Source organism: Microcebus murinus, chromosome 10 (genome assembly GCF_040939455.1).
Source record: "Microcebus murinus isolate Inina chromosome 10, M.murinus_Inina_mat1.0, whole genome shotgun sequence".
Lineage (NCBI taxonomy): Eukaryota > Metazoa > Chordata > Mammalia > Primates > Cheirogaleidae > Microcebus > Microcebus murinus.
In genome coordinates, this window is record NC_134113.1 from 15,841,634 (window position 1) to 15,856,377 (window position 14,744).

The 14,744-nt window shown below is 37.6% G+C and overlaps 1 protein-coding gene across 3 annotated transcripts in view; it reads right to left on the reverse strand.

Moving 5' to 3' along the window:
• Window positions 1-2,077: 2,077 nt before the first annotated feature.
• Window positions 2,078-14,744, reverse strand: part of TCP11L2 (t-complex 11 like 2) — a 38,363-nt gene continuing 25,696 nt past the window's right edge. For all 3 annotated transcript variants that reach the window (XM_012772769.3, XM_012772763.3, XM_012772767.3), the window contains 4 exons: window positions 12,171-12,358; window positions 11,777-11,958; window positions 8,658-8,830; window positions 2,078-4,444 (listed from right to left, as the gene is read on the reverse strand). In XM_012772769.3, the coding sequence (XP_012628223.1) occupies window positions 4,200-4,444; window positions 8,658-8,830; window positions 11,777-11,958; window positions 12,171-12,358 (788 nt within the window). In that variant the 3' untranslated portion in view covers window positions 2,078-4,199. The remainder of the gene's footprint in view (window positions 4,445-8,657; window positions 8,831-11,776; window positions 11,959-12,170; window positions 12,359-14,744) is intronic.

The window sequence follows — 14,744 nt, forward strand, 5'->3', positions numbered from 1 at the left end:
CAGACAATTTCAAATGTATCTCATTTGATTCTCACAATATATCTGCAAGGTAGGCAGGTGGTAGGGTAAATAGGTAGGGTAGAAAACTGAGATTCATAGAATCTAAAAGACTGGCTTCAGTTCACATAGCTATTAAGTTGTAGGAGTGAATTCAAGCTCAGTTCTTATGAGTCTCGGTTCCATGCTACTTTTACTAAATAATAAGTAGAAAACTTTGTAACTCCACATCCCTAGAGGTAGAACAGGCTGAACTATAGTTTTAAGAAAGAGGCAAGAGAGAAGTAAAAATATGTTGCCAAAAAAGTGGCTCTCCCCATGTTTGTGGCATACATTGTGAAACAACAACAGAACTCTTTATTGATTATCCTGGATCCATCTTCCAAATCCTCTCAACAGCTCTGGGGAGCTACCACCAAAAGATCAGAGCAGGCACATGAGTTTAAACCTATTTTCATGAAGAGTAGTTTCACTGTTGCTTGTTCAAGAAAGGTGGAGGGATCTGAGGTGGAAACTGCTGTTTACTAATATCCATGCCAACCTCTTTCTCCTGGGCACATTTTCCAGCCTCCCTTGCAGTAAGATAAGGCCACGTGATTGAATTCTGGCCAATGGAATGTGAGTGGAAATGGGCAATCCTTTTTCCTTACCAGCTGAGTAAATGGATTGAATATCTAGAAGATGGATGGAAGTTGGGTTTCTGGATGGTTGAATGGAGTAGCCTCCCACACTCCACCCTTTCCCCCTTCTTTGAACTATGAGAAATGAGTTTATACTGAGGCCACTGAGACTTGTGATCTGTTTGTTCAGCAGTTCATCTACACATACTAATAAAGGTTGGCTTCGTTTAACTATGCCCTTCCTTAAATCATCTTTTGTATCATTCTCAGAAGCATTGCTGGTTTGGGTGTTCTCCTCACACATGTCTCACGTTCAAGTCTTAAAGACCTCATGAATGTTTGTTATAAATTTGTTTTTCTTTTTCTGCTCCTCAGCATACCCTTCCTATTTGGGAGAAATCCCTAATTAGATGACTTTGGTGGGACCACCGGACTGTAAGGAGCTACTCTCTCATTCCATCCCTGCAAATTAGAGCCTGGACGCTTGTCCTAGACTTATAACTCAATGCTGATATCTGGGATTTTAAATGAGGCAAAGAAGCAAAGGCAGTTGAAAAATCAATCTCTGAAGCCACAATACTGAATGCAGCTTGGCTAGATTCTTGCAGCTTTCATCGCCCTGGTTCCTACCCAGTTTCCAAGCCTGGTTCCTCTGATTAGATTCTGTAAGGTACTTAATACTCATCCAATTAAACTCCTTTTCTGTGTCAGTTAACTGGAGTCCATTTCTATTGCTTGAATAATATGTTCATGTGTGAGTGCATGTATGCAATATATACACACATAGGAATATTATAGCACCAACATGTGCTCTTTGCCAGGGCAGTCTTTCCAAAACATATATTTGCAACTCTCTCCTATTTCAAAAGATTCAATAATTATCCCATTTAGGAATAAAAAATTAGGATAAAAAACCACACAAATTTTAGCATGGCATCCAAGAACCTTTACACCTTTCTTGTTTAATTTCTCATCACTTTCACTTTTCTACCTTATGCTGGTCCCTGGGCTCACCATTTCTCCATCCCATTGTACTTACTGTGAACTTACTGTTGTGCTTTTCCTTTTCTTCACAAGTTCGGAGGTATCCTTCATGTTTTAGCTCAAGAATTATCTTCTCCATGAAATAGAGTTTGACAGTTTTTTCTCTAGCACTATGCATACTTGTTTTGTACCCTTGTTACACTTTGTCGTAATTATTCACAAGTTTGTCCCTCTTATGAGATTACAAACTTCTTGAGGACATTATCTCTAAGCATCTATGTATCACAACAACTAGAATATTTCTTGGCACATAATAGATGCTTAATAGGCGTTTGTTAATTTAAGGAATGAACATGACCTGATGTCTGTAAGGCTCTGACGATCAGCACAAGAATCATTCTAGAACAACTACATAAAGACTGTCCAATATTTCAGCCCCAACTACCCAAAGGTGGTTAAAAAACAGAGACACTGGCTATCTTGAAATAATTTTTAATATTTTAAAATTAATAAGTGCACACAATACATGTTTTAGCAGTAGAAGAATGAAAATGTATGTATGGTGTTTAATAAAATTTATGTTGCAAAACAAGACCATGTTAGGAAAACCTTAAAAGTAGAAGTAAACATTTAAGTAAAAACCAAACAAACAACATGCTAACAGATATGATTAAAAACTCTTAATAAATGTAGTTGCCTAAATTCAGGCTTGAGACATTGAAATTTACTTTGCCACTTAAGAAAAAAAAAAAGCAGAATGCCCTTCATTTTAAATGTGCTTTTAAAAATGTTTGTATATTGTTTTCCTATTGGCAACAGCAGTATAATCAAGTATATAAAAGAATATCAGCTGGATTCCAATCTGGTAATAAAAAAGTACACCACTTGTTAAGTACACAGTTCACCTAAGCAACAACAAAAAATCACACTACATATTAACTTTCTACTGTAAGAATCCCCCCAACCCATGCCCCACAGTGAGCACAGCTGAAAACTACTCCAGCTTAAGAGAAAATGAAAACAAGTCTTCAGCACCTTATGGTTTCTAAGCACAGGAAAACATGGGCAGAACGAGATTATAGGAAAAGAAAAAAATGGCTAAGACCATGTGCTCTTCAGTAAAATTCTACTTACACACAGCTGCTTAAATGAAGAGACTGGCTGATTTATGTATTGGGCATTGTGGAAAAAAACTTGACCTTCAAAATTTCTTCAAATTTTGGCAGATCCCCCAAAACGCAAAGATTGGAGATAATTTAATCAATCATTTCCTAGAACTTTATAAAGTAATGAAGTAACACTATAATGGTGAAGGCTGAGGTGAGGAAAAGGAGCTCTTGGAAGAAAGGAATACTCCTTTTTACTTCTCAGCTACTCTTTCTCAACAAATTACTAAGGTTCCATTGAGTCCTTAGAAATAATTTAAAAATGTATTTTATACAAAGCACTTTTTAGACAGAGTGACCTCAATTGTAGTGCTTCCCTCAGCACACAAAAGGAGTATGTAATTCCAGGATAAACAGATTTCTCTAAAGTCCCAATGACAACTAGTGCCCAGGCTTCCAAGGTTTGCTTTAGTGCTCAAGAATGGCAAATGACAATGATACTTAGAAGACCATTTTGGTCACAACATGGTAAAGATTTAATCAGCACAAAAGACATTTGCTAGTTAAGTTATATGGGTAAGAAGACCGAAGTTCAGCTGTTTGTTTCTTAGATGTGAACTTCATGGAGAATGGGATTTTATTTTATTGTTAACTTCCCTTCTCCTTCTTACAAGTAAACTAATTCAAACCAGTCCTGCCTTACATAAAAATATTTAAATTTTATATAAACTTTATCAATAGCCTGAGAAATGCAAGGACATTCACTAAGAAATTTGTGCAAAAATTGGTTTTCTCCAGAGAGAGGTTAATTTGTAAAAAGAAGCCAACCTCTAGAATAAAATTTTAGAAGGGATTTGTTTCTATTTTCACTAAACAAACAAGGGTTTTATCTAAAATTTGCATATAGCATTAAAAAGTACTTAATAAATTTAAAATCTAAATAAATACTGACAATTGGCATTATAAAGTGTAATTTGGTACATTTACGAAATTTGAAGATTTACTATGTAAGTTTCTATTACACATTAATAAAATGTAACTTATGTTTACTTCACATTATTCAGAACATCAATTCCCTTGGTTATTCTCACAATTTTCAATTCTTTAAGAAGTTGTACCAAAATTAAAAATCCTTAGATTTGATAATGACAAGTAAGAAAAACAACTTCTTATGGCTTGAATGAATAAGCCAAATATAAATGCTTAAGAAAACATTTACAAGTATTATATAGGTAATATAATTAATTACAAATTGCTTTCTGTTCATTACAAACATCTATTTAAAACTTGAAAATGATGAGCAAATAGGATCTAGTTTTAGTCTATGCAATGTGTCTTCTGTAATGGTAATGTTACCAGACTACACAGAGTTGGGCTAACACTGCACCACAGACAGTACTGAAAATGTGCCGCGTCTATAATGCCATCAATGGAAATGGACTGGATAACAAAGTGTTGGATTTCCAATCTCTTATCCAATGTCAGTTCCACTTTAGTTAGCAGGAGGTGAAGCATCTACTTTCCCCATGGTTTCCTCCCTGAAGAGCAGCTTTCGAAGTATATTTGCATAAAATGGTCCATACACTTGTTTGTTGAGATTCACAATGTTTGCATATTGAGAGCCTAGGGCTTCTAGCTCCTGCTGGATGACAGCAAGGCCTCCTGGCATGGGAGGCATGCATTTTTGAGGGATTGGAAGACAAAGTAGGCTTTTCATGTATAGCTGAATTCGTTTATCTGAAGGGAGAAAAAAAAGAGATATATTTATCTGTCCCATTATTAAAGTACCTAATATTTTTTTTTAAAAAAAAGAACAATTATAGTAGGTTGACTGAAATAGTGTTCCTAATTCAAACCTCCCTGCATCCATGCCCTTTGTAAGGTGGCTTTGCAGTTCCTCCTATCAAAGGCTGGCGTGTGTTTCCCCATTCCTTGAATCCTGGCTGGCCTTAAGACTTGCTGGCCATTATAGAATACAGTGGAAATGCCAGTGTGCCAGTTCCATGCATAAGCCTCAAGAAGCCTGGTTTATGTCCACTCTCAACCTACCACTGATCTGAGAACAATCCTGGGCTTGCTAGAGGATGAGAAACCAAGTGAAGGGAAACCCAACTGTTTCATCTGAGGCCATCTTAGACCAGCCCGTAGCCAACCATATCCCAAACACTTGAGAGAGTCCAGCCAGGATCACCAGAGCTACCAATCTGAGCCACAGATGGCCACAAATGGATTAGTAAATCCAGCAAGACCAAAAGAACTACCAAGTTGCTCCACAGACTTCTGAGTAATAATAAATGCTTATTTTTTTAATCTATGGAGTTTTGGGGTACTTGTTATACAGCAATACCTGACTGATAAAAAAAAAATGTAGAGCTCTGGGAGGGGAGCATCTTTTACAGAAGTCAATCCTTAATGTCCATGATTATAAGTTACATACACGAAAGCTGAGTTTGTAAACTAGCATTGCCAGTCTGGCCCATGTGGTGTTTTTGTAAAAACAGAAGCCATTTAAAATCAGGGGATTTCACACAGAAATCCAAATTTCTGGTTCCTCCCCAACTATCACTGCAGTTTGCCACCTTCTCCCCTTTCTGCTTTACTGCTTCATGTATCTGAGTTTGAGACTACTGCACAAAAGCATGCAAATGCATATGTTAATTAGGACAACTGGTACTGGACAAACCAACCCTGCCATAACTCAGGCTGCTCCAAGGGCTTTCTCTGGCTTTGGAAGCAGAAATCTCACAAGTAAGGTTTACTAAGGATCATACACTCCACTGAATATGAACTATGACATTATTGAAACTCTTATCTCCAAACATTTCTCCTCAAAATCATACATTCCAGCCAGATACAACCTAGATCTCAAAGTTTCCAATGTCCAGTGTTTATGTCTTACTAGAATGTCCTTCCATCTCAAGTCATCTCTGCCCAGAATCAGAGGCATCCTTCAATGCCAAGCCTAATGTTACCCTCTTTCTGTGGCTTTCTCTAGCCATGTTATTCCCAGTTGAGACTGTGCCCCCCCCCTTTTCTTAGACAGTACACTCTCTGAGGGTAAGGACTAAGTCTTTTTTATCTTTATATTCCTGGCCTGGCATGTGATAGGCACATGCTGATGGAATTTAAATAAGAATGGAATGAAAAAGCTCTATAAAGATAAATGCCAAACTGAAAACAGTAACAGCCAGGGCGAAATGAGGATTGGAGAAAGCAGGCAAAGATGACTTAAGCTTTATCTATAATTTTCAACAAGGAGAAATTATTCCTGTATCACTTGTACAACTGAAAGTACTTGTTAAAAATGTAGATCGCTATAGGCATGCAAATAATCTACACAGCAGGTAATCCATAAATACTTTTTACCTGGTTTTTGTATATATTTGAAAAAAAATTGATTTGAAAGAAAACTTCCTTACTAATATCTTTTTAGAAAGAACTGTGGTGGGAATTGAGAATTGTAATCCTGTTGGTAAATACATAGCACATCAACTAAAAACCAAAGAAAGCAGACTATGGGTACTCTCAACAGGGAGGAAAACCATGGCTAACACTGGCTAAACTCTTCTTGTGTCTTAGTGCTTAATTTATTCTAACTCCTCTGCAGGCAGAAAATTAAGAATTAAGTAATTTCCCTTTAGACTGATAGCCTGACTCTCACAGGCTCAGGTCTGTATTCACCATAAATATGGTCCAAGCACTCTCCTGCAAGAAAATTTAAAGAATGAAACCATTTCAAAATTGTTATTATGCCAACATGTAGTTCTCTTGCCTCTGTGGATGAGTTAGTTTTGAGTCCAAGACTTAAGTGATAGGAGCATTTGTCCAGTTAGGAGCAGCCAGATGGAGTCCCTGCCAAAGGTGTGTCCTTGGCTTCCAGAGTTGAAGGAGAGACACTCAGTGAGACACTCAGTGTTGCTATGGCAACAGTACTTTGAATAAGATTTAAAAATGCCTTCAATCTGCAAAAGGACAGGAAAGTTGGACCGGGGAAAGCTGCGTGGATGAAAGTTGCTTGACTGGATTTTAAGAGGCATCTCTTGGTCCTCAGCTTCCCTCTCCTTTCTTACATTGCAACTACTTCCCTCATCTAAAGCAAGGGTACAGAGTACGCTCTGCCAACAAAAAGCTGGGCTCCAGCTCTGACCAAAATGGCATCAGAGCAGTTAGGAAGATTAGCTCTGGAGTCAGACAGGTGGAAAAAGAATCCCAACTCTGCTCCCAGCTAGTTATGTGATCTTGAGAGAGTTAACTTCTCCAAGTCTTCCATGCATTCACCTATTTCACAAATATTTATTAAATGTCAGCTCAGCATTGTCCAGGGAGATATCAGTGAACAAACATGTACCCTGTCCTTTTGAGGCCTGCACACTAGTGGGGATATAACAGTGTGTGGCAGAGACTGCTAGACAGTGTCTCAGTCCCCATTCTACCCCTCTTCCTCCTAGGAACACAATCTCAGCTGGAGACTACATGTTGTGAAGACAGATGCAAGTCAGCACGTGATATTATAAAAATAAGGGCTCAGTCACAGGTGGCTGTCGTTATGCTTTGTTACTGTTATCAACTGTCCCCTGTCAGCAGCAGCCCACCATAGTGTTTACGCCAGCACTGTTCTTTTCTGGGGGCCAAGTTGAAGCCTTGAGCCACTTAGGTAGCCTATGCAACCTGGATTGCCAGCATTCCATGTCCCCAGGGATAAGGAGGAAAAAAAATTTTTTTGAGAACCTCAAATAAATAATAAAATGTATTTGTATTCTTAGGGCAGTCAATGTTGTACTTTGAAAACTTGCAGATCAGTCCTAGAATGTTAGCATATTTTAATTCTACATTCTTTTCCCCCTAATTTTTATCCCTCAACCTCTGTAGTAGACAATTGCTTTTTGCCACACCAGCTACTCCCCCTTTGTATGGCCATGATACTCTGATTTTGTATGGGGGTAACTATCTCCACCCTACTCTCATTAGATGTTACAGGTAAAGCTGACTCCACCTTGGCTCGGGGAAGTGAACACATGTCTCAGGCCTAAGTTCCTTTCCCTCTGGTTGCCATGACTGATTTAAGAATGAGACATGACCTAAAGTCAGGCCAACTGGGACAAATGAGACTCAATGCTGGGATCATTAACTGAGCTAACAGGGAGGTAGATTCCTTGTTTTTTGCTTGACTTAAATATGGAAAGATGTAGGCTACCTGACACCATCTTGCTACCATGAGAAGAGTCTATCTGTGAAGGCAGTTAACCTGGAGGAAGGCAGGAAAACTAGTGCTGATGACATAGTCTGAGCTCACAGTCTGATTAAGCTATACCGCTGCCAGCCCTACTCCTCATCTTTTCAGATATATGAGAAAATAAGTGCCCTTTTTACTTAAGATACTTTAGAAGTTTAGGTTCTTTGTCACAGATAATAGAAAAAGTCCTCACTGATACATTCTCCATTTTTCCAACTCACCAACACAGCTTGACACTGAGATAGTCACTTTCATGGCCAATAAGCACAAATAGAGCCACTCATCATGTATCCCAGTTCCACAGCCTTTTTACTCTTTGTCTCTTTAAGCTTGACCAAATTCCCTTAGGCTTGCTCACAGCAGAACTGATACCTACTTTCTGTGAACATATTGCCAGCTGGTTTGAATTGTTGCATTGATCTAGGATTTTAACATTACTGGCAACAAGGTGTTATTTTCTTCACAAGAATCTATTGGCTGCGTAGGTAAGATAGTAGGCCCTGAAACATCCTCCTACCCCACTACATATACACATAGAAGAAGTAGAGTCCCAAACTTATAAAAATATTAATATTTCTTTATATTTTCAGGATTTATCCTCCAAAAGCAAGTAAAGTATTTAAGACTAAAATTTGACTGACATTTAACATTAGTCAAAACCAGAAAGTTAAAGTAAATTGGAATTGAAGCAGAAACCAATAAAACCTGGGGACTCACCAATCAAGGACCAGATAGGATTGTCCTCCTCTTCAATGCTTGAAAATTGACCTACAAGATTAGCTTGAATTTCAGCATTTAAAGTGGGCACGCCTCTTTCCATCAGGGCCTTATTAACCTCAACACAAGTCTGAACACCAATAGAATTCAGGACTTCCTTCAAGTTAAAGGTCCTATAAAACATAAAATGAAATCCCATCAGGGAAAGTTTTTGTTCATCAGGTTTTTGGGTTTTAATATACTAACTTGTTTCAGATGTCTACCAATTTTCTCTTATACAGACAATAATAAACTCTATTAGAATGAATTTATAAAACAGTAACTCCTCCCAACCACTAACCTGCATATATAGCATATTTTTAAATGCCTAAAACCACTCAATTGTGTAGGTAGTGTTTAAATAGAAAAGCAGAGGCAAAAAATGCAGTCCCTGAAAATAAGTTAGCAACCCCACTTACATACAGGGCTATCAGAAAGGGATAGAAAATACCAATTTACTTCTGAAATCCTTTGATCTGAGTGGATTCATCCATGCATTTTTTTCTTTTTTTTAAATAGAGACGGGGCCTCACTCTTGCTCAGGCTAGTCTCAAACTCCTGAGCTCAAACGATCTGCCCGCCTCAGCCTCACAGAGTGCTAAGATTACAGGCATGAGCCACCACACCCGGCCCATACATTTTTTTAATGTACTTGGAAAATGAGGTAGAATCAATTTATTTATCTATGCTTGATCAGTAAATCTCTAACACCAATCAAAAATAACAAAGATATTTATTTAGAAATCATATTATATAAAACTCTTGACTGATCATGACCAAAGATAATACGCTCCTTACCATTATTACTTTCAAGTAACAGATGAATAATCCCAAATATATAGATCCAGAATATTGTAAAAAGAAATTATAGAGTGGGTTATTTAATAGATAAGGAAAAGGAGGTAATTAGAAAGGGCATTTGTTGGGTCTACACTATTAGGAAATGAAGACTAAAAATTATATCTCACTATCCAGAAAGGGTCTTTAAGATAACCCTACAAAATCGGAATCAAAGGATAAGAGAAGGGCCCAATGATATGAGGTGATGCAATGGAGTGAGTTGGAACATAAAGCTGTGGTGTCATGTGGATCTGGGTTCAAATCCAATGAACTTGCTATATGCCTAGCTTTTATCAGACTGTCTCAGGCATATAGTAAATGTTTAATCAGATGAAGAAAAATAAAAATGGTTTATCATTATTATTATTATCATCACTAACAGCAATAAGAAATAAATCCTCGTTGTTATGCCTTGAATGAAATTTATTATAAACTCACACTGGACCTGCCTTTGGGGTTCTACAAGCCAAAGGTAGATTGTTTGTGGCAAAATTTTTACCTCCTGACTTTTTATTCACTATAAGGTACTATCCTAGCTTCTTTCTGCTTTTAATCAGTGAGTTCTTAGGCTAAAGGAAAAATTAAATTTTAGCATAAGACATGGCTTACTATTCACAATAAAGAAGGCAAAACTTTGTTAGTTTTCAAGATGCATCATCAAACCAAATATAAATGACATCTGGGTCTACTCATTATTTCATATCATCTTCTTTTTTATATTATGATTGCTATTACACCCTCCATAATGAGGATAATTGAGAACTGACTGTATTCATTTCTTAACATAGGGGATAAGTTAAAACAATAAAACAGCCAGATAAACAACCAGATAAAACTATAAAGATGATGATTTAACAAGTAAATAGTTATTCATAGCTAACATTCATCAAGCACATACTATGTGCCAGACACCTATACTAAGTGCTTCACATGAATCTCCTTAAGTTCTCACAACTCCATGGTAGGTACAATTATTATTCCCTTTTTACAAGTGAGGAATTGAGGCTCAGAGCAATTTAGGAACTTGTTCAAGTGTATATAACAAGTCAATAGCAGAGCTGAGATTTAAACCCTGGTCTAACTGTCCTAAAAGCCTGCTGACCTCAAGCAGCACTGGGTGTTCACTAAAGACGTAATCAAAAAAAGCTTCTGGAAAGTAAAGTAATAGTTACCTAGTGTGGGGAAATCCTAAGATAAGACCAACTGCAAAATCAGAGAAGTTTTTTTTCACTGTAAGTCTTGGGTCCTACAATATGAAATGAACCTAGTAGGTGAGTAACAAAATCAGGAAAAAGAGCAATGCCTTGAGACAGTCAGATCAGAGCTAGGGTCTTAGTTTTCCCTTTTCTAGCTCTGCAGCTCAAGGCAAATTCTATTCTCTCTTTAAGCTTCAGTTCAAAATGAGAAGTTTGGGTTCAGTAACCACTTGAGTTCCTTTTGGCTCTTAATATTTTAGGATTTTTATCAAGTCATTTATGTGCTGAGTAATGGGTTGGAGGATGGGAGGATAGGTGCATCTCCCTTCAATAACAGGAATAAAGAGGACATGCCCCTGAAAACACCTGAAAGGGGAACCAGCAGGAGCTGACTCACACAGGACCAATGAAAATGGCCATTGACCAAGATGAGGAATTTTCTGAGTTGGAGGGGATTTCTAATGGGATGCTTAACTGAAAAATCAAAATGGGATTTTAGCATTCAATGAAGGTATAACAATGGAGATACATTTAGCAAAAACAAAACCCTTCAGTGGATTTGTGTCACATCTCTGAAGGACAGAATTATCACCACTTCTAAAGACTGCATAGGGTGAGTTAGTGAAACCAGTAAACATTTCATTGCAGAAAAATGATGAATTCAGAACAACTGAACCTAGAAAGCCCTTTTTGATAGGACAACTCAAAATATTGAGCTTGGTGGATTTCTGGTTTTGTTTTTTTGTTTGTTTGTTTTGTTTTTTCACAACACTGTCAAAGAAAATTTCTTGCATGCACCCATCATAAGTGGAAATACTACACTCATCCTGGCACTTGTCATGGAAAACACCTCTCCCTTCCTATGAAAGGACATCTAAGCCTTCTGAGATATTAAAAGAAATTCTAGAAAAAGTAGGTGTAAGATAAGCTTCTCTAAACACAGTCTTGAATGTCACATCCAGATGTCCAAGGTTATTCTTATTCTCTGAAATACATGCAGAGCCTTAATACAAGGAGGAGCAGATAGATACATTTGGAACTTACTCTTTGTTCATGCCTTCAAGTAGAACAGCTGAAATCCTTTTTAACCTGCTAGCAAGCTCAGGCAGACCTTCTGTAATAGCACCCACCATGTTGTTGGTAATTAGGGATAGGCAGGCAATAATTTTCAATTGATTCAGCTTTTCTGTCAGTTCCTGAAGACGTGCTCCATCTGTCATGAGTGTCTAGCATATTTATTTAAAATGTAAAAATAGAAAGGGAAGCTCAGTACCATGAAAATGTAAAATAAGCAATGTCATATCTAAATTCCCATTTTTTTCTGATTTTAGTAAAGTCATCAAACCACATGCAACACAGACAAACCAGCTGACTCAAAGTCAGAACTTAGGAAATAAAATATTGGAAAACTTGGGGGAAGAAAAAAAAAATCACTCACCTCTGGTAATTCTTTTTTCTGATAATCCCACTGTAACAGTTTCAAGTAACTGTTATTTAGCACCAATGTAGGGCTCAGGCTTAGCTTGGAGCTATTTTCGGCCCCAGGAGTTAAAGCAGTCTCAGAAAGAGAAAGTAATTCTTCATTTACAGATTCTTTTATCCATTCTGTAGTTTGATCAAGAGCACCTAAGAGTAAAAAGGCCACATATTTGTCCTACAGCTGACTGATCCCTTCATTTGTGCACTCCACATGACAGATGCTATGTTAGATGCTAGACATGAATGAACACACACAGCCACACCCCTCAAGGAGTTGATAGTCCAGATGGGGAGATAGACCTGTAAACTGACAATTGTAACAGAATATAATGAATACTAGAAGGCACAAAGGAAGTGGAGGGAACAGAGGTTGTCCAGGAAAGAGTCTAAGAAGAGCTCTTTAAATGACATTTGAAGTTAAAAGGTATACAGAGGAAAGGGATGGCATTCCAGGCAAGGAGAATAGCCTATACAAAAGCCTGGAAAAGAAAACACATGGCACATTCCGGATGCTACAAAGAAATCTGTATAGCTGGTCATAAAGAACCAGGGGGAAGAGGGTGGTATCAGATGGCATTGGATGGGCAGATAGAAGTCAGCTCACAAATGACCTTGAGTTTTGTGCAGAGAGAGTAGACTAAATGCCTTACTTACCAAACATTCTTGGGTCCTAGTCCCCTCTGAGTGTCTGATTAGAGCTATGCCTTTCCCAAGAAGCATGTGCATGCTCATGTGCACATGCCCACAAACAACTTTCATTCTATCTCACCATATTCATAGACCCCAGGTTACAAACACCACATATGGAGAATACAGGGTCTTTAAATATTTTTTTCAACATGGAACTGATATGATTAGATATGTATGTTAGAAAAATCATTTGGAAAAGAAGACTGAATTAGTTGGGAGAAGAATAGATTGTTGCAGTGGTTCAGACAAGAGAGTGAATGGACAACGGCAGTGGAAGTGAAGGGTAAAGAGGGGGGGAAGTGAGAAATATTTATAGAGAATACCCAGAGGTCTTGGCAATCACTTAAATGTACAAAGTAGGAAAGTATGACTTTCAGATTTCTACCTTGGACAGCTGAATGAGTAGTTGTGCCTCCTACCAAGATATGGAATACAGGCTAAGGGGGTTCAAAAATAAATCCTTCCCAAGACTAAGGCCACCACCAATCTCCTGTTTGTTAAAGACAACAAACATGTCCTTCCTTTTTTTTTTTTATTTCTGTAATACCTATTGCAATTGCTAGAGTGTATGGTAAGTGTTAACAAGAAACTGCCAAATGGTTTCCCAGAGTTTTACCTTTGTTTTTAATATAATTTATTTAACTGTAAATTTATATAATTTAAACTTTAGTAATGGCTGTGTATACTAGCTCACAAAATTCCTGAAAGTGTACAAATGGCTCCCAAGTCAGTACCAACCACATCTAGCACCCCACTGGCAGTGCCCATTTCTAAAATTAACTATCTGTCAAACAGAGCCCAATATAAGCAAGCAGAGAGGTACTTTACATTTATTCCTTGAAATAGATTTGACAAGAACATAAACATAACTTATAGTGCAAAGAGACTAATAAGCAACAGTTTGTTCTGCAACAGAGCTCAGAAAAGCAAGACAAAATGAGGAAGCAACTTTACTGTCAAGTCAGATTTGCATTGCAGATGAGTGAATTTCAATTAAGTGTGACCTAATATCAAAGCAATCAACACAGGACTAAGAACCTGTGCTAGGTTCTCCCTTGGAGGGTAACCTGGTAACCTGAGCCACACAGTCTCAACATAAGTCTGGCCTTTAACACTCATTGATTAGACAAGTTCTTTAACAGTCTCCTCAGTTTCCTCATCTATAAATTAGGAATAAAAATAGCACCTTCCTGTAGTTGTAGTAATAAATACAAAACACTTAGAACTGTTTCTGGCACAAAGGAAATGTCCAATAGGTGTTAGCAATTGTTATACATGCTCATTTAACTCTCCAAACAATCTTTAAAGGGGGAATTCTTGTCTCAGGAGGTCCCAACTGACACACAACAGCTGCCTTACTACTAAAGTTGCCTCAAACAGAAGTGATCACCCATGGAATAAAAAGAGTGAGTAATCTAAGAAGTGGGTTGGTTCAGATGGGCTTTTTTAGGAACCTGGCTTTAAAAAAAAAAAAGAATGATTAGCAAGCACGTTAGCTTGACAAAGTGGAATCTCAGCAGATGCCCTTAAAGAAAAGCCAATGCTTAAGAGGAGATGATGTTATCCAGAAAACATGATTTTATCCAGAAAACATGCAGAAACTGAAAATCTAGTTTACTCAGCACGATCCCTAGTATTTGGCAAAGGCTATTCTAGAAGGCAAGTAGGAGAAGGATGCAGCCAGGAAGGAGGAAATCACTGAACTTGAGCCTCATACTTAATTTGACCTTAAAGAATGTGTGGTAATGTCCAGTTAGGTTGTCATTTCATTTTAAACAAGTTTATTTATCAAGTTCAATTCTTCTGCATTAAAAATATGTATTACTGAAAATGAAGTTTTATA